Source organism: Saccopteryx leptura, chromosome 3, assembly GCF_036850995.1.
Source record: "Saccopteryx leptura isolate mSacLep1 chromosome 3, mSacLep1_pri_phased_curated, whole genome shotgun sequence".
NCBI classification, from domain to species: Eukaryota; Metazoa; Chordata; class Mammalia; order Chiroptera; family Emballonuridae; genus Saccopteryx; species Saccopteryx leptura.
Genome location: NC_089505.1, coordinates 241,250,236 through 241,269,201, shown reverse-complemented (window position 1 = coordinate 241,269,201; position 18,966 = coordinate 241,250,236). Strand labels below are relative to the sequence as shown.

General features: G+C 40.5%; 1 protein-coding gene across 1 annotated transcript in view; it reads right to left on the bottom strand.

Moving 5' to 3' along the window:
- Positions 1 to 1,610: 1,610 nt before the first annotated feature.
- EVA1A (eva-1 homolog A, regulator of programmed cell death) overlaps positions 1,611 to 18,966 on the bottom strand; it is a 65,040-nt gene continuing 47,684 nt past the window's right edge. Inside the window, exon 6 of the mRNA XM_066372707.1 lies at positions 1,611 to 2,879. Within this exon, the coding sequence (XP_066228804.1) occupies positions 2,506 to 2,879 (374 nt within the window). The 3' untranslated portion in view covers positions 1,611 to 2,505. The remainder of the gene's footprint in view (positions 2,880 to 18,966) is intronic.

Genomic DNA, 18,966 nt, shown 5'->3' with positions numbered 1-18,966 from the left:
AAGTTGGTGGGCGCTTCCAAAGGCACCTGCACTTCCTAACATCTTCTCAAATCTTTAACTGCCCTTCCAAGTTATATAAAAATGCTCTTAAATTGGGTATCTTTCTGTTGCAAATTAAAGTGTCCTAATACAGAAACTGGAACCAGGAGTGAGTGACAGACCTGAATGGTGAAACTGAGTCAAGATAGGAAAGGTAACAGTGGAGGTTTCCTGTCCTTGGCTGAAAAGCTGGAATTCCTGGTATATACAGGTAAAGCAGTGGATCAAAGGTTTCCTAGTGCATCTTACCTAGTGCATCTTACCTCAGTGGATCAATGGTTTCCTAGTGCATCTTACCTAGTGCATCTTACCTCAGTGGATCAATGGTTTCCTAGTGCATCTTACCTCAGTGGATCAATGGTTTCCTAGTGCATCTTACCTCAGGTAAAGCCCTCAAGGACCTAAAAATGGAAACTTTATGAACTTGGTAGAAAGGCATCAGGATATTGAAGGGCTGGGAAAGCCAAATGCCCCAGAGCTCCCCAAACACCTCCACCACTGCAGTCCCAGTAGCCCCTACTGCAAGGGTCATATCCAGAGGCGGAATAAGGTTGGTTGAGGCCCCAGGTGCAGAAGGAAATATCGGGCCCTTGTCATTAGAAAAAAGTGTAAAGCTGGGGTTTTGCAGGGCCCAGGTCGCACACCCAGTGCGCCCCGTTAAATCCGCCTCTCGTATTCCTCCCCCATTGCCAGCTTTGGATGCATTCTGGGGATTGAGGCAGTTCCCCATTGTTTCCTAAGAGCTGGAGACCAAGATAGACCATGTTCCTCCAAAACTCAGGAGAACAGGATTGTTCTTGCATTGCTGTTGAGGGACTGAAACCACAAGGCTGGGAACTCGGATTCCGAGAGACTGATTTAACAAGATCTGTGGCAGTTGTTACTAGCCAAAGAGGCCACCCAGAGTGATATAATCAGGCCAGCCACTGAGGGCTTCAGCAAACTGTATTTTGTCCTTGGCAAATACAGATTTGTGATTGTTCACTTCTTAAAGTGACAGCCTGCAAGCCCCCTATCTCAAAGAGGAGGTTGCTAAAGCAGTAGAGACCCCGGCAGAGGAAATCTCCTGACCGTCCTTTCAGGCATGGTGACGAAGCCAATGGACGACAGGGAGATCCTCCCAGGAGGAAGGCTCTGAAGACCCTCTGCATGGCAAGAGAAGGAAGTGGAAAGGCAGACAGACAGAATTCACTATTCCTATCAGGCTGCAGGAGGCTGCTTCCTCCTCTAATCTATTTCTAAATGCGGCCCAGCTCTGCCTCTCTTCCTTCCCTACCAACTTCTCCTTTCCATATGGGGCCACCCTCTTGTTTCTAGCCTTAGTTGAGTCTGTTTATCTGCTTACCAATTACTCAGCTGTATTGCAACCATAGCATACAACAGACAGAAAATGAAAAGCCCCTCACCACACAGAATGGCTATTTCTCCATTTTTCAGTTTTTCCATTTCTATCAATTCTCCAGTTATTTGAAGGCCCACACAAAAGACCAAACCCACATACATTAAAGGGCTGCCGTTTAAGATAATCACAGAGACAAACATGACACACACACAAAAGATTTTATGTAACATTTATTTTTTCTCCCATCCTAATTTTGGCTTTATTTCTTACCTCCCATTCATTCCAACTCTTTTCTTGGAAATGCAAACTTTTTTTTAAACAAAATTTTTAAAATCATGATTATCTAGAGTTACAAAATTTTTCTCCAAAAGGGGGAAAACGCAGCTTTTATTCTTATGCAGCATCTTCAAATATCCATGTTAATATATATTTTTTAATAGACTATTTAAAATAAAACCCTTCATCCTTTGAGGTTATTGACACTAAGTTCACTGACACATCTCCCATAATAATTAATTCTATTCATTTTCATGAATGAAGTGGGAACTATACTAAAAAATAGGATTTTAATCCCTGAGGTGTCAGTTAAAAATGGACAAGGTTGCCATTGCAACACATGATTTTAAAAAATCAGCCTTAAATAATAAGCATGGCTCATGCTATCTGGATCAGAATCACCTCCATTGCATCGAGCCATTTAGAAAATTGCGTTTACTGGGTTAAGTGCACCTGCTGTTCCTAGCGCTCAGGCTATGATCAGCTTTCCTTTTGCAAAGGAATAACACATAGCTATGAAGTCTGCAGACACTTCTGAGATCCTCAGAAATCAATAGAAACTGCAGTCCTGTTTCTCTTATCTCCATGCACATTGTTGGAGAGGGTTCTTCAGCACCATTCCAAGACCTGGACATATTGATGAACCGACTTAGTTTTTCTACTTCTCCATAAAGTTAGTCAAAAAAGGAGAAATCAGTCCTCCTGACTAGTAAACGGGGTATCCCTGCTGATCTCTGGTGTCCGCCGTGCCCTTTGCAGACTGCGTCCATCTCTCTTGTGCCCACCCTCCCTGCAGGCCTCCTCCCCTCCAGCGGCTTCCAATGGGGCACGGGGTCCTGCCCCTGTCCCTAGTAGTAGCGGTTCAGGCTCCTGGTCCCGGGCACCTCGGGCTGGCCGTTCATCCAGATCTCCCTGATGATGCGCTCCCGCTCTTCCAGCCGCTGCGCGCGCTCCAGCTCCTCCGCCGACGTGAAAACGTTCTTGTTCAAAGTCCTCTCAAAGCGGCGATGTCTTCTGACCGAGATGTCAGACGCCGTGTCCGAGCTGCCATCCTCGCTGTCGCTGCTGTCGCTGCTGCTCTCCTGGTCATGCAGGAACTTCTTGCGGGGACGCCTCCTGCAGTCTGTGTGGCAAGAGATTCTCATCACCAGGGCAGCCAAGGTGAGGACCAGTCCAATGCACACGCCAGAGACGAAGTACAGAGCTGCTCGCTCGGGATTTTCTGGAGGAGGAGGAAGAATAGAGCATTTTACGGATGACAACTTCAGTCCAACTTGCACATCTCTCACCAGACCCCAAGCTTTTATAATTACACATACTGCCTTCCCCTGTGACAAAAAGCATCATGTATTCAAAATGTAATTATCCATCAGTGGTGACTGTAGGTAAAGAGTGTATGAGATTCTCCTACTATGCTTACATAGTAAGAGAATTTATTTGAAATTAAATTTGAAATTATTTCAAAATGAAAAGTTAAAATACATAAAAATATTTAGCACCTACTATTAGCAAGCTACTGTGCTTAGATGTCATTTGATTAAGAGATGTTTCTGTCTAAAACTTATTTAGCCTATACTAGAAAAATCTTTTCTTTTGAATTTGCTCCACAACTCCTTGAATAACCTATTATTCACATTGTAGGCTCCTCCTCCTCATCATCCAACAAATTTGTAAATAAAGCCAAGGGCAATCAGTCTCCTTTATTCTAAATATACTGTCATGGGCCTTATCAACAAATGTAGACAGCTTGTAAGATGCCTCCATCTCTTGAGAGTCTCACTCTTATAAAAGCCACTCTCTGAGGGCTGGACCTAGTGGGCTAAACCCAGTGACTTACTCCTAATAAACAGAACATGGCAAATGTAACGGATGAGTCTAAGATTAGGTGACATGTTGTGAGCTGCCCACCGAGAGGCCCACACAGCAAGGAATTGAGCATGGCCTCTGGCTAACAGCCTGTGAACTGAATCATGTAGGTGAGCTTGGAAGTGAATCCCCCTGGTGGAGTCTTGAGGTGACCACAGACCTGGCCTTGCAGCAACCTGTGGGAAACCTTGAACCAGAAAACTCAGCCAAGCCTAACCCATACCCCTGACCCACATACACTGAGAGATAATAAGTGTATTTAGCTTTAAATCACTAAGTTTTCAGGTAATTTGCTATGCAGCAAGAGATCATATAAAACTGCATATTGAAATTCAGTATAGGCATTCTGGAATGACCTCATTGGGTTAATCTTCTGAGAAGGAATTTGAGCTTTACCTTGGTGAGAGAAGAAAATGATCATTCTATACATAAGCAACGTGCCTAGTGAGACTGGTGATGATCATTGTTTGATGCACTCAACATAGTGAAGAGCTTTCCCCTTCTAGGTAAGTGTGAGAACATGGGACAGCTGGCCTTCAGTCACAGAGTATGGTCAATCTGACCTACAACTGACACCAGCACCTTAGTGTTCCGTAATCTATATTCACTGGTAAGTACAAATTAAAATATACCGGTACATTGTTTTGTGGGGGTTTTTAATACTATAAGTGGGATCACATATGATACACATTTGCTTTTTAAATTTAAGAAAGTTTCTTAGAGAGATTTCCAGACATGTCAATGGCATTCTTTTTGCCTGTTGTATGGTGTTCCATAGTATATACCTATCAAAGTTAATTTAACCATTTCCTTATTGATAGTATATAAATTGTTTCTAATTTTTCATTATCACAATCAACACTAGAGTCAATTCCTTGTATACATCTTTTTATGCACAAGCAGAATTATTTCTACAGGTTAGTTATCTAGAAATAGCTGCATCAAAGGCATAAGCATTTTGAAACTTTATTTTATGCATGTTATATTGTACCCAAAAAGGCTCTATCAGTCTAAACACAGAATACTGAATATACATGTTTATGATCACTTCTCTCTGAAACCCCCACCAAAATGATGTGAATAGAATAAATAAACTTACAAGCACAAAGATAAGAGTAGAGAGGAAAATATAAAACATGAACAGTCGATACAAGAATAATCAACAAGCAATGTAACTGCAGTAAGAAGGCAGTGACATCAGCATCATGGAATGTAAGTGATCTCCACTTTTTGCTCCCCCTTTAACAACTAATTAGGCATCCATCCACACATAAAAGTTTCTCTGTGGGAGTTAGTTGTGTGTTCCAACAACATGTGCCAAGGGACCACGAGGAGTCTCGCCCATCTGTTCATCTGGTAGTAGGCAAACAGACCTCAGCTTGGGCTACAGAGCCATCAGAGCCAGCAAACCTGCCCCAACCCCTCCCAGAGCAGTTGGGGAAAACCTAGAGAGTGCTGACTTGGGAAGATACCTCCAGAAAGGAAATTCCAGCACATCATTGACACAAACAAACAAACCAAATGAGTTGGGATTCAGCAGAAAGAGGAAAAGCGGAAGAGGAACTTCTAGCACTGTCCCCTCTCCCAAGTGACAAAGCACAGGACTGATTATCCCATGGAGCCCTCTCCACAGGGGGAGGAGGAAAGCAGTGTGTGAGTGCCCAGTACCCCAGCTGTGCTGGGTGGGTGCTTCAGGACAAACCCATTCCTCTCCAGCAACACCCAGAGCACTGAAACAGGACATCCATGGCAGGAGGTAGGGAAAAGATTGGGAAAGGCAGGGGAAATATCAAAGGGCATGAAAGGGATGGGGTTACTGCTGACTGAACTCAGGAGTTCAGCAGGAAGTTCACCCAGGAGCCTCTGGGAGACCTCAGACAAAGATCTCTTACCAGCTGGCAGACACCTCCAACAACCCAAGTGCTAAACCCACATCTGCCTCCACTCTGCAGTGGCTCCTTGTACACTCTCCAACATTGGCAGCAAGTAAGGTTAGCAAGTGGAGTGCTATCAGAAAAACAGAATAGACTCTGTGGGTAAGACAGAAACCAGAAACTTGATCCACAGTAGCACCTTCTGGAAAACAAAAAGGAGGTTTTCACAGCCAGCCACGTGAGTTGTAAAAAACAGAAAAGACATATAAAAGCTTAAGAATTCTGCTACAGCCTGAGCAGGCAGTGGTGCAGTGGATAGAGTGTCAGACTGGGATGCAGAAGAAACCCTGAAGTTATCGGCTTGAGCATGGGCTCACCAGCTTGAGCACGGGGTCGCTGGCTTGAGCGTGGGATCATAGACATGAACTCATGGTTGCTATCTTGAGCCCAAGATCACTGGCTTGAGCAGGGGGTCACTCACTATGCTGGAGTCCCTCCCCCGCCCCGGTCAAGGCACATATGAGAAAGCAATCAATGAACAACTAAGGTGCCACAACATCATTGATGATACTTATGCAATGGAAAATTCAGCCAAAAAAAAAAAAAAAGAAAACAACTCTTCCATTTGTGACAACATGGGTAGATTTGTGGAACATTATGCTAAAATTGAGATGAATTAGCAAATACAAATACTGTATCATACACTAATATGTGGAACTTAAAAAAGTTGAATTCATAAAAACAAAGTAGAATGCTGATTACCAGAGGCTGGGGGTGGAGAGGGATTGGGGAGATATTTCAGGGCACACATTTGCAACTAGTGGATAAGTCCTAGAAATCGTATGAATAGCATAGTGATTATAGACAGTATTGTATTATAGACTTCAAAGTTGCTAAGAGAGTAGATCTTAATTGTTCTCAGCATAAAACAGTGATAATCATTATGTGACATGATAGAGGTGCTAGCTACTGTGACAATGGTACTCATATTGCAATACATAAATGTATCAAATCAACACGTCACCATAGATCTACACAGTATTACATGTCACTTTTATTTCAACAAAAATAATGAATGAATGAATGAATGAATGAATGAATGCAGTGAAAGAGGTTGGAACTGCCTCTGGCCAGTTGATATTTAGCAAACACTGGGAGAATTGAGAGAGCTCTTTCCTTGAGGAGCTTAACACTCCAGGAGGGGAGCTGACCCATCAGGTCCAGTACCACAGGAAGTACTCCAACAGAAGCACAAAGAGGGATCTCCGGAAACACAGATGTGAGTAGAAAAGCCAAGTTGAGGCATGAAGATTTGAGAGGGCATTCTAGAAAAGATTTGCAAAGCAATGCTTTTACCAGAGTGGAAAACCATCAGGCAGACCTGCATCTGAAGCCTCCTTCAGCCTCATCTTTTAAAGAAGGTAACACTACCTACCTACTCTGCTGAATTTTGGTAAAGGGATTATCCCAGAGCCTGGCAAAGAGCGGCATTAAATGAATGGTAGCTCACTTTGATTTTTTTCTTTCCTGCCTTTTCTTCTTCATTTCTCTCTTCTTTCTTTCCTTCCTCTTTTCCTCCTTCCGTTCTCCTCTTTTCTCTTTCTTTCTTCTCTTTTTCTATCTATGTATCTATCTATATATCTATCTATCATGTATCTCCCTCCCATTCATCCATCTAGTCTGTTTTCCTTTCTCTCCCTCTCTACTTTCCTTCCTTTTCTCATCCTACCCGCTTGTCCCACTGAGTGTCTGTCTCTGTCTCTTTCATACCCTGTCCTCACCCCACCTGTGACACAGGTTACCTTTGAAGATGTTTGCTGAACTGAACTGTGAAAACCACTGTTCACTCTGTAGCTTAATTAGTCCACCCCTTCCTGCTACATGATCAGAAAACATCCTCTTTTGCTTACAACAATCTCAGACATGAGTTCCCAGAGAAGCCCAGTAAAAGCAACCAGGGAGGGCGAGGGAGTTTATTGGGCCTCACCAGGTCCTGAACAGGTGACTCAGGGCTGATTTTCAGAGCTGATATAAATTATGTTGTTTCTCTGCATCGCTCATCTGCAAAGATCAAAACTGTAGCTCTATTGTGGTTGTTTTTTCTCTTCTCTGTTCCAGGTCACTTCCTCTTGGCCACTGATCTACCCTCCTGGTCTTGAACAGATCCAGACAGCTGTTAATTGCCCAGGAAGCAGAATGGGGAGGGCTATTGTGAGTTGTTTTCCCTCAGTAAATAAAAATAAATGTATTGCTATATCTTGCTTCCTACAGGGTCATTGTTTTCCTGAGCAGGAAGACACTCTATGTGGAGGTCCTGAGGTTAATTTCATTTGCACCCTTGGAGGTCAGATCATGCCCCGCAGACTCCACAGGACAGAGAGCAACACCAGTCTAGGCCAGGTCCACTGGTCTTCTTGCTAGTGGAACCTTTACCCTACCTGGACATTCTTCTTGTCCCCAAAGCTTGCAATCCCTTCAATGAAAAGGAAAATGTTTTAAAAATAGGCCTTAAAGATAATAATTGGGGCTTGTGTGGAACTGGGAAATATTCAGCATAATCTCTTCTCTGAACTTCTAAGGCACTGTAGGATGTCTCTTCATGAGATTCTGCCCCTCTCCATCGAAAAGTGAAGACTCACACTAACACTTCTGCCCTCTATGAAGTGCTGGAGAAGCTGCCTTCCTTCTCTGTTCATCACTGCCTTGTTCTTTCTCAGGAAGGACTAATGGAGAATCACTGTCCCCACTAGGTGGGCTCTGGTGTATGTTCCTTTGCTTTCACCTCTTTCATCTTCCCCTCTCTTCCCTTATATCCACCTCTCACCCCCCAGTAATAAGTCCCCCAAAAGAAGCCGTCCATTACTCTACCATCATCCTAATCATACCGCCCACTTTTCTTTACCTGCGGTGGGACAGACCGACACTTTAGGACTCAAGAGGAACTAGGCAGACCCTGACCCATTCATTGATCTGGCTTAACCTCTGCAGAAGTTGGTATGTATTCTGATGCTTTTCTGGCTCCTTTGGAAGGGAGGAAGAATGTGCTTAATTAGCCCCTCCAAACTTGGCAGCACTTTATGTAGCTGTATTATAATTAGTTATGTAACCATTATTTTTCCCACATTGACAGTGACAAATCTGAAAGCAAAATCCATGAGTCACTAAGGATTTCCAGAGCATTCAGCACAATGCCTTGCTTATAGTGTATCTCTTTAATTATAGAATTAAATCATGAATAATACATAATTTCTTAGTTTCCCATTAATAAATCTCTATTATATGTGGCTTAAGTGTCTGTTTGTCGCCGATAGCTTATTGGTTGCTTGCGTAACTGTACTAGCCAATGGGGTGAAGTTGCCACGGCATTCAAATAGTCCCGCCTTCTGGCATGCTACCTCACAAATTGAGGTTAAAGATTGGAGCAATTATTATGCTGTAAAGAAATCTTAACACCAGAAGGGGTCTTTGCAATGGTACAAGACTAAAGGTTCTCCAATTGAAAAATAATGTCATAATAGCTAAGTCTTTGACTGGCTCCTCTAAAGGTGAAATACATGTCATTCCAAGAATTGATTTGGCTCCATCTCAAACAGGATTGCCGTTTCAATTGAGACGTAGACAATTTCCTGTAAAACTTGCCTTTGCTATGACCATCAATAAGTCTCAGGGCCAAACGCTTAAGCGTGTTGGCATTTTTTTACCTGAGCCTGCATTTGGACACGGTCAACTTTATGTTGCCTGTTCAAGAGTTCATGAAAGAACGGACATAAAATTAAAAATAATTGATGGTCCTCTGCAAGGCGAGCTTAAAAATGATGAAAAGATCTACACAAGAAATGTGTACAAAGAGATCTTTGACATGTGAATTAACATTTTATTATTTAAATCACCTTTATTTATTGAGCTAGCGGTGGCTCTTAAGAAATGTACCGCCAGTGGTTTCCTTCATTGCACTCTACTTTAAGCAATTAAGCAAGTAGAAGGGGGAAACCCCGTGGGGCAGTAAGCAAAGGGGCATCGTCGCTGCCTGCCCTGGGTAATTCAGTTTGAATTAGCAGACACCTTTGCACAAATCATTTTAATTACAATTTATAATACCTAGAACAGCGGTCATTTCATATGACCGCCGGGCTTTCTAGTTTATTATATGTGGATAAATATGTCTATAGATGTATGTAAGTATATATATGTATATGCATATATATTATATATGTCACCCATATATATAATAGTATAACATTAAAAGAGTGTAGGATGGGAACATTTATAAAATCACCATAATCTCACAAACAAAATATGTAGTAAATTTTCTTTTATTCTATTTTTTCTCATGTAAGTATGTAGATATTTATTTATATTTAATGGGTTATATAGTCATTTACATATTTTTGTCTGGATAATACACTTTTGCCTGTTTTTAAGACTATTTTTAGAGCAGTTTTATATATTCACAGAAAATTTGACAAAAAGATACAGAGATTTCCCATATACTCACAGCCCCAGCATGCATACCTCTCCACTATCAACATCCCCTGCCAGCATGATATATTTGTTGCAATTGATGAACCTACATTAATACAACATAATCGTGCTCGCTTCGGCAGCACATATACTAAAATACAACATAATCAACGGAAGTTTAGTTTACACTAAGGTTTACTTTTTGTGTGTACATTCTATGGGTTTAGACAAAGGTATAATGATTTATTATACAGAGTCTTTTCACTGCCCTAAAATTCTTCTGTGCTCCACCTATTCATCCCTCCCCTCAAAGATTCACATTTTATATAAAGTATGACATCTTTCTTTACTGTTTCATCATCTTCCCCTTAATCAGGCCTTGCAATGGCTCCATACTATTCTACAAGTGCATTCACAAAAACAGTTTTCTACCTTTGGATATTTAGATTGTTACTTTTTTTTCATTAAAATTAATGATGAAGTATTTTTGTGCTTAACACTACTTTCAATTTTGCTTATTTCTTTTATTTACTGCCTTATAATTGGAAATCTCTGTGTCAAAGGGGATACATATTTTTATCCTCTTGATACATACTGCCAAGTGGCTTTTCAAAAGTGGTACATTCATTTATCTCGCCATCAGCTGTGTGTGAGAGCATCACTTTCATGAAACCCTCTCCAGGAGGGACTACTTCAACTGTTCATTTTTTTTTCAAATTTTATAGGTCACTAAATGGCTACTTTATTTATGCCACAAAAATTTACTATGAGACTACAATGCCTTTGGGGCTATAAACATGAAGGTTCCCAGCCCTCACAGGATTCCAAGTATAAAGGGGAATAACATAAAACAGAAATTACAGTACTTTCTAAAATTCCCAAATCTGTGACTATCAGTTGAGTTATGGTGGGTTAGGACCACTTGCTGCTGATGAGAGACTGCTTCATGCATGAAAAGCTCATAGGAAAAGTGATTCATTTTCTGTCTAACTGCTCCACAGTCTATAATGCTGTACTTGCAAATACTGGTTAAATTTTTAAAAATGATCCCCTAAAATTTCTGCACTAGAAAACATTACTGTAAGCAAAGTCAAAAGACAAAATAGTTGAAATATGTAACAGAAACAAAGGACTAATATATATGTAAAGAGCACCTAGAAAGCGCATTAAGAAAAAGACCAACAACTACTAAAGAAAATGCACAAACGATATGAATAGTTCACAGAATTATAAACACAAATGGCACTAAACCTAGAAAAAGATGCTCACCTAAAGCAGGGATTGGCACAACAACAGCTCACTAGCCACACCTGGCCAGCTACTGTTTGGGGCACAGAGTCATGAGCATTCATGTTTTGTCTCTGCCCTGAGCTGCACTGCAGAGTTGAATAGTAAGAACAGAGACGGTACAACCTGCAAAGCTGAAAATATTTACTATCTGACCCTTTATGGAAAAAGTTGGCTGACCTGTGACCTAGAAAAACACATATAAAATGGTATTTGTATGTTATTCTTTTATCTATCAGACTGTCAAAAATCCAACAGTCTGAAAATATTATTGCAAGGCCTCATATTTCTTATAAAGAGCAAACTGATAAAACTCTTTAAATGGCAATTTGGTAATGTTTACCTTAATTAATAATTTATATACACTCTGATCTAGCAATTCTACTTTTGGGAATTTATTCTTCAAAAGTACTTGAACATGTATGCTTGCAATGGTTATTTATTGCAACAACTCTGTTGCCCTGTTTGAAGAGATCTGAACTATTCTCGCTGGCTATCAATAATAAATTAGCTAAACTATAGTTAATATATACAATATAAAAACATGTAGTTGTAGGAAAGAATGTGGGAGCTCTCTATACAGTGATGTGACATATCTTTATGACACATTGTTCAGTGAAAAAAGCAAAGTAAAACACAGTATATAGGGCCCTGGCCGAATAGCTTGGTTGGTGATTTTCAACCTTTTTTTTTTCATGGCACAAACACACACTAATTACTAAGGTCAGTGCCCCTGACTAAATACAACCATTTTCATCTCATGGCACAAATAAATTAGTTACTAAGGAAGAAGAGGTCAGGGCTCCTTTTTCTTTAGTAATTAGTTTATGAGTGCGTGAGAAACAAAGGTTGAAAATCACTGGCTGGAAGCTCAGAGGTTGCCAGTTCGATCCTCGGTCAGGGAACATACAAAAACAGATCAATGTTCCTCTCTCTCTCCACCCCTTCCTCTCTTACTTAAAAAAAAAAAAAAAAAGGAAAAAGGAAAGAAAAAACCCACACACAAAAAAGACCAAAAAAAAAGTATGTAGCTATGCTATCTTTGCATAAAAGGGGAAAGGATGAGATTATATAGTTCATATAGTTCTTATATCTGCATAAAGAACTCTGGGAGAATGCAGAGAAACCTGAAGATGGGACAAACTTGGGGACTGGATGGAGGGGGAAGCTCTGGGGTAAGACTTCTCACTATGTGTCTTTTTACATTGTTTGCTCATTGAGCCATGTTCATGCACTGATGTGTTAAGCCTCTAACAGGTGCCAGGTTCTGTTCTAGATGATAAGGATACAGTAGTCAACAACAGAGAGAAAAATCTCTGTGCTCCTGAGAGCTTACACTCTAGTAGAGGAGATAGAAAATAAATAAGGTCAATAAATAAAACAGGTAGTATGTTAGGTGATGACAGGCGGTAACAGGAAAACTGGGAAGGAAGATAGGAAGTGTTGAATATATGCTGGAGGGGAGGACGTGACTTTTAAGGAAAAATCTGAAGGAAATGGGAGAGTGAGCCTGGAGAATGTATTATTAATTCAAAATATTAAATTAAAAAGAGCAACCATTCCATTTAATCTTTCTATCAACCCCATTAGAAGATATATTGTGATTATTATTATTAATGAGATTATCACTCTCATTATAAATTATTATATTATGATCCCAAAGGGTCATTTGCAACTAGTTGAAACAAGACATACTAACTCCTCTAATCCAAGCGCTAAGACAGAGGGAAACAAAACATGTGTGAGAACACGGATGGACACCCAAGCCTGCTGGGGAGTGAAAGGAGACGATGACACCGAGAGTTTTGAAAACTGGAAGGGAGTTAGCCAGTCCAGGCTTGGAGGAGGAATTCTTGGGGGGGGGGGGAATGATTGTGCAAAAGCAAAGAGGTGAGAAAAGGTCTGGTAAGTAGTTTAAAAAGACCTGAGTGAGAACTCGGTCAGGAAGGGCTGTAACTAAATAAGGGCATGGAAATGTCAAGGTCAGACACTAAAAGCTCTTGGAAGGCACATAAGAAACTAGATTAAAGTACTTTAAATGATCCTCAAGTCCCTTTTCTCTTGCTTGCCTCTACTCTACAGCATATTTCTTCAACCTTGGCAGTATTGATATCTTAAACCAGTTAATTCTTCGTTGTGGGAGGTTGTACAATGTTTCTTCACCTGCTAGGTATCAGTAGCAGCCACCCCTCCTTGTTCCAGCTGTGACGTCCGACAATGTCTCCAAACATTGACTGAAATTCCCCTGTATGACAGAATCATCCTGGTTATGAAGCACTGGTTTGCAAGTTAAAAAAGCCAAAATTCTCATTTTTTTCCAGCCTCCTTTGCAGCTAGAGATGGTCATGTGACGATGAACCACTGGTGAGGAGTTAAAAAAACTAAAATTCTCATTTTCCCAGCATTCCTTGTGGCTAAAGATGGTCATGTGATGCAGTTCTGGCAATGAAATATATGAGAGTAGATATACTGGAAAATCCTTCCTTTACTGCATTCTTTTAATCTTGAATGAAGGCAAGAAAAACAGTAGTCACTTTGCAGCCATGAAATGATAAACATAAAACAAAGGCCATGAAAATCACAGAAATGTCGGCCCCTGCATTTACGAGCCCATGGAGTAATGCCAGCAAGCGCCTACCTCCAGACTTCCTGTTTTGTAGGTGAGCTAACTCCTGTGTGTTTAGGCCACCAAGTTGAGGTTTTTCTATTATTTGCAGCTGAAAACAATTCTAACTGTGAAATTGCACAAAAATTTTTTTTTAATTTTATCCTGGAGATAGTGAGGATCCACTAAAGATTCTAAAAAATAAAAAGAATTGAATAATCACACTTACACTTTGGAATGATCATTTTATTTCAAAATATAGTCAGTCTATGAAGCAAGACTGGAGATGGATACCATGAAAAACATCATAATGGCAAGACAGATAGAAAACGAAGGGGCTTGAACCGTCTCAGTGGTAATGGGAATAAAGTGGAGAAGACGTATTTGAGAGACTCTGAAAGGCAAAATGGACCAGCCCTGAGCAATTGGATGGATATGGGCAGTGAAGAAGATGTATCGAAGGCTAACAATTGTATTTCTAGTATAGAGGATGCCCTATGGTACACAAAGGAAGGAACATATTCAAAGAGAAGAACAATATTCCATTCTAGGCTAGGTTGAGCTTGATGTGCTTATAGCACATCCAAGTGGCAATGTTAAAGGCATTTCCACAGCTTAAAAGTCAGGAGAGAGTTAGATAGTAGCAATTTTTAAAACAGACATATGATAGAATTCAAAATTTTAAATGCAAATAATATCACTTATTACAAAAGTAATATCAATGAAGTATAGGATACTTAAAATATAGTTAAGCAAAAAAAAAAAATTAAAAATACAGATACTCATACAACCTCAGCATCCAGGTCTAATTTACAGTTAAATGTGGTTACACAGACATGTGACTACACACACAGAAAGGATATCACACTGCAAATGCTGAATGAAAACTGGCTTATTCAGTGAACAGCATATCATAACATCTTTGTACTTCAATTAATATTCATCCATTTTCTTAGTTGTTTTTTTTTTTTACTATTATGAAAAGTTCTGAGATCAACTGTCCTCACAGTAAAATTTTTGCCCATATCCCTAATTATTTCCTTAGGATAAATTCCTAGATGTGGAATTGCTCGTATATAATCTGTGTGTTTTAAAGTTTTTGACAGACGCTTCTAAATCACTCTCTAGGGGGGCTGCAGCAATTTACAATCCCAGCAGCACTGTATGCAAGTCCTCATCTCCTCCCACTTTCCCCCAAACTGTTATTATATATGTACTTAATCACTCAAATCTTTAAGAATTTTGTAAAATAAAATGTTAACCTCAATGATGTTTTCATTTGCATTTTTTAATTGCTAGAATTTGAGCTGTTTATATTTTATCAACAATTTATCTTTTTTGGCAAACTGCTGATTCTTGTCCTTGTCTACTTTTCTTTTGGTATACTTACTTCTTAATGATTTGTAAGAGCTCTTTATATGTTATAAACTTTAACCCTTCATCAACGCTAGCAAGCACCTTCTAGAGTACATTTTGATGAACAGATATTTAAAACTATTGGTTTGCTCATGGTTCAAATGGGCTACTATGAAGAATGAGAACAAGAAGTATCCAAAAGCAAATAGAGAGATTGAAGCCCTATTTGAATGGCTCAGCTGAGGTGGGATAGCATAAATTTCTTTTCTTTTCTTTTTTTTTTTTTTTTGTGGCAAAGACAGAGTCTGAGACAGGGACAGACGGGCAGGCAGACAGGAAGGGAGAGAGATGAGAAGCAGCGTCAGTCCTTTGCTGTGGTACCCTAGTTGTTCAGTGATTGCTTTCTCATACGTGCCTTGATGGGGGAGGCTAACGCAGACTGTGATCTCTTGCTCAATCCAGCGACCTTGGGCTCAAGCTGGCAAGCCTTGCTCAAACCAGATGAGCCTGCGCTCAAGCTGGTGACCTCGGGGTCTCAGACCTGGGTCCTCCACATCCCAGTGCAATGCTCTATCCACTGTGCCATCGCCTGGTCAGGTGGATAGCATAAATTTCTAATGACTCCATTCTGCAAAGTTGTAGCAGCATTTGGTTATTTGTGTGCAGAGGGAGAACAGGGAGAAAGTTAGATTCACTTAGCGTTTGTATTTTCTTGCTTTAATCAGAAGCTGGAAAAGGAATAAGAGAGTTATATGTGTTAGCAAGTGTGTTGCTGAAATGGTGGGTCATGTGGGACAAGATAAGGAAGTAATGCACTGGAAAGGGTCAGGGGCCCCTGTAGTTGACATCCAGACACAGCAAAATAAAAACAGTAGAGACCTACAAGATTAGAAAATTTTCTACAAATTCTTTTTATCAAATTTTTCTTACTATTTCTGATCCATTTATTCTATCTTCCTCTTTTAAAGCAAAAATTATTTGTATCTGTTATATTTACCTTCATATTTTACATTTAATACTGTACATATTTATTTCCTGTATAGTCACAGCCAGCATTCCCCATCACACTCAGAATCAATGTTTAGCTATTGATTGGATTGATCACATTTAATTTTAGCCGCTCTACTTCCCAATTTCTTGCATTCTCTTTTTATCATAGCACATACCATATTTCCCCATGCATAAGGCACTCCCATTATAAGATACACCTTAATTTGGGGGCCCAAAATTTTTAAAAAATGTATTACATAAAGTTACTGAACTCAAATTTTATTCATCATAAAATTCATACAACTCCTCATCACTGTCAAAACTCCCATTCGTTAGCTTGTCCTCATCTGTGTCTAATGATGAATCACTGTCTTCATATATTGTCTTATCCTCAGTTCCATTTATGGCATTTAAAATGCCACACTTCTTAATAATGGTCTCAATCTTGATATTATCCCAGGATCTTTTCACCCAGGTACAAACTTCTCCTATAGTTGGTTTCTTCACTCTTCCTGCTGCTGTCAAATTGTCCCCAGAAGACTTCATCCATTAGTTCCATTTGTCTCTCATTACAGCTCTGAAGGGTTTGTTAATGCTGACATCAAGTGGTTGGAGCTGGGATGTCAAGCCTCCAGGTATGACGGCAAGTTTTGTGTTTTGCTCTGTAGCAATCTTCTTTGTGTTTTTTGTTGTGTGTGCCCTGAACTAATCAAGCACCAATAGGGCAGGTTTGCATAAGAGCCCATCTAGTTTCCTTCTCTAAACTTTTCCAAACCAGATCTTCAGCCCATCCTGATCCATCCAACCCTTGTCATGAATGTAGACAATCACTCATCGAGGAATGTCTTCTTTTGGCGTTGTTTTGCATTTGAAAACCAGCATAGGAGGCAACATGATTCCATTGGCACAACAGCTAGAACAACTGTATAATGGCTCCTTTCATGTCCACTTGTCTTCACAGTTACAGTTTTCACCCCCCTCTTAGCAACAGTTCTGTTACTTGCGACATCAAATTGAAGGGGGACTTCATCCTTATTTGCAATCTGTCCCAACTCAAACTGATGTGTCTTCTGATACTGAATGATGAAATAATTAAATTCAAGGACCTTCTGTGCATATTTTTCAGGCACCTTTTGGGCAAGTCTGGTGCATGTACACATGCTTAGTCCATTCTGTTTCATGAACCTGAAGCACTAATTGTGTCCTCCTTTGAAATCAGTAATTTCTTTTTCATCAGCAATTCTTCTTGCCTCATGCTGAACCATCTTTGTGGACACAGGAATTCCAATTGCCCTTTGCTCTTCAATCCATATCTTCAATTCCCTCTCTAAATCAGGCCATTTTTCTGACTTGCCTCTCATGGCTTTCTTCTGCGGTGGCATTTTCAGTAGGGTTTCTTCTTCCCGTAGCCAGTCTCAGATTGATTTCTCAGTTGGAGGGGACCAAACTTATGTTGAGCAGCATGATTTTCATTCAATTCTGCAAACTGGGTCACTTTTAACTTGAATTCAGCACTGTACAAAATACTTTTCTGAGCCATTTCTGGGTAGAACGTGGCAAAATGTAACCTACTGTAATATATTGGTAACAAGTGTGAACCAATGAGCGCAAAGACAACAAACATGAAAAAGAAGGAAATGCAAGTAAAAATAACTACAACCACTGTGTAAGACGCACCCAGTTTTTAGACCCCAAATTTTCTGAAAAAGGGTTTGTCTTATACATGGGGAAACACAGTACTTATTTAAAAGAAGCATTGTCTTCCTGCATCCCAAGCAATATTTAATTCCAGAATATGGGGTGGGAAGGAAAAAAGTTGGAGAGAGAGAAAAGCAGGGCCATGCACCCTTTCAGTCTTAACAGGATCACAAGACACCCAGCAAACACCAGACCATTCAATGAGTTACTATGCTCAATAGTCACAACTTGGTCACGCTGGCCAGAATGGAAAACGGCCAGGTACCTCCTGTGCCGAGCAAAGTTCCAAAGTCCAGGACCCTGTTTGCGCTCATCAGAGATATTTCCTTGCAACAACTGATTTGCAAGTGTCCTTTGAGGCTTTGAAAACTCTAGACCAAGGGTCTCAAACTCGCGGCCCGCATGCGGCCCGCCGAACAATTTTGTGCGGCCCGCAGACTAATCCACGAAGTTCAAAATATTTTGGATAAAATTAAGTAAGCCTAGGGGCCTACTTGTATTTTTCATTTCTCTAGCATCCTAGCTAGATATTAGCTTAGTTAACAGCAGTTGTGATGCGAACTACAGTTTCTGGTCGTTTTGTGACACTGAGTAAACTGCATGTACGATTGTGCTTGTTGTACTGATTTTTTTTTGTTTTCAACTGCAGTGAGAAAAGTGTTGCGTAACAGTTGCCTTTTGTAGACCTAGTGCGGCCCGCCGAATGGCTGTGATCTTGCTCTGCGGCCCACATGCTGAGTTGAGTTTGAGACCCCTGCTCTAGACCCTCTCCGGCACCCAATTCATTTTAGGGGTCTTCACTATAGACTTGAGGGACCATCATTCAATTGCTTGTGAAAACATGACACCAGAGTTTCAAACACCTCTCTTCCAGCTGCAGTGTTTTTTTCCTCAAGAATAGCCTTTAAGAAAGAGCAAAGCTGAGATTCCTCTGATGTGTGGGTACCAGAGGAAGAAGGCCCAAGGCCCCGGGTTTCCTGAAAGAGGTGAGGAGCTGACTGAGGACCTGGGCCCTTGCTGAGCTGAGAGGGAGAAGCCTAGACTTGACGCATGTGCCCCTGGCTCAGATTTTCCACTGTAAACAGAAATGTCAGGTTTTGCATCTGAACTCTTTAGTCACCACCTATCAATCCTGGCTAGAGACTCAAAAGCAAAACCAGTCCTTGCCCGAA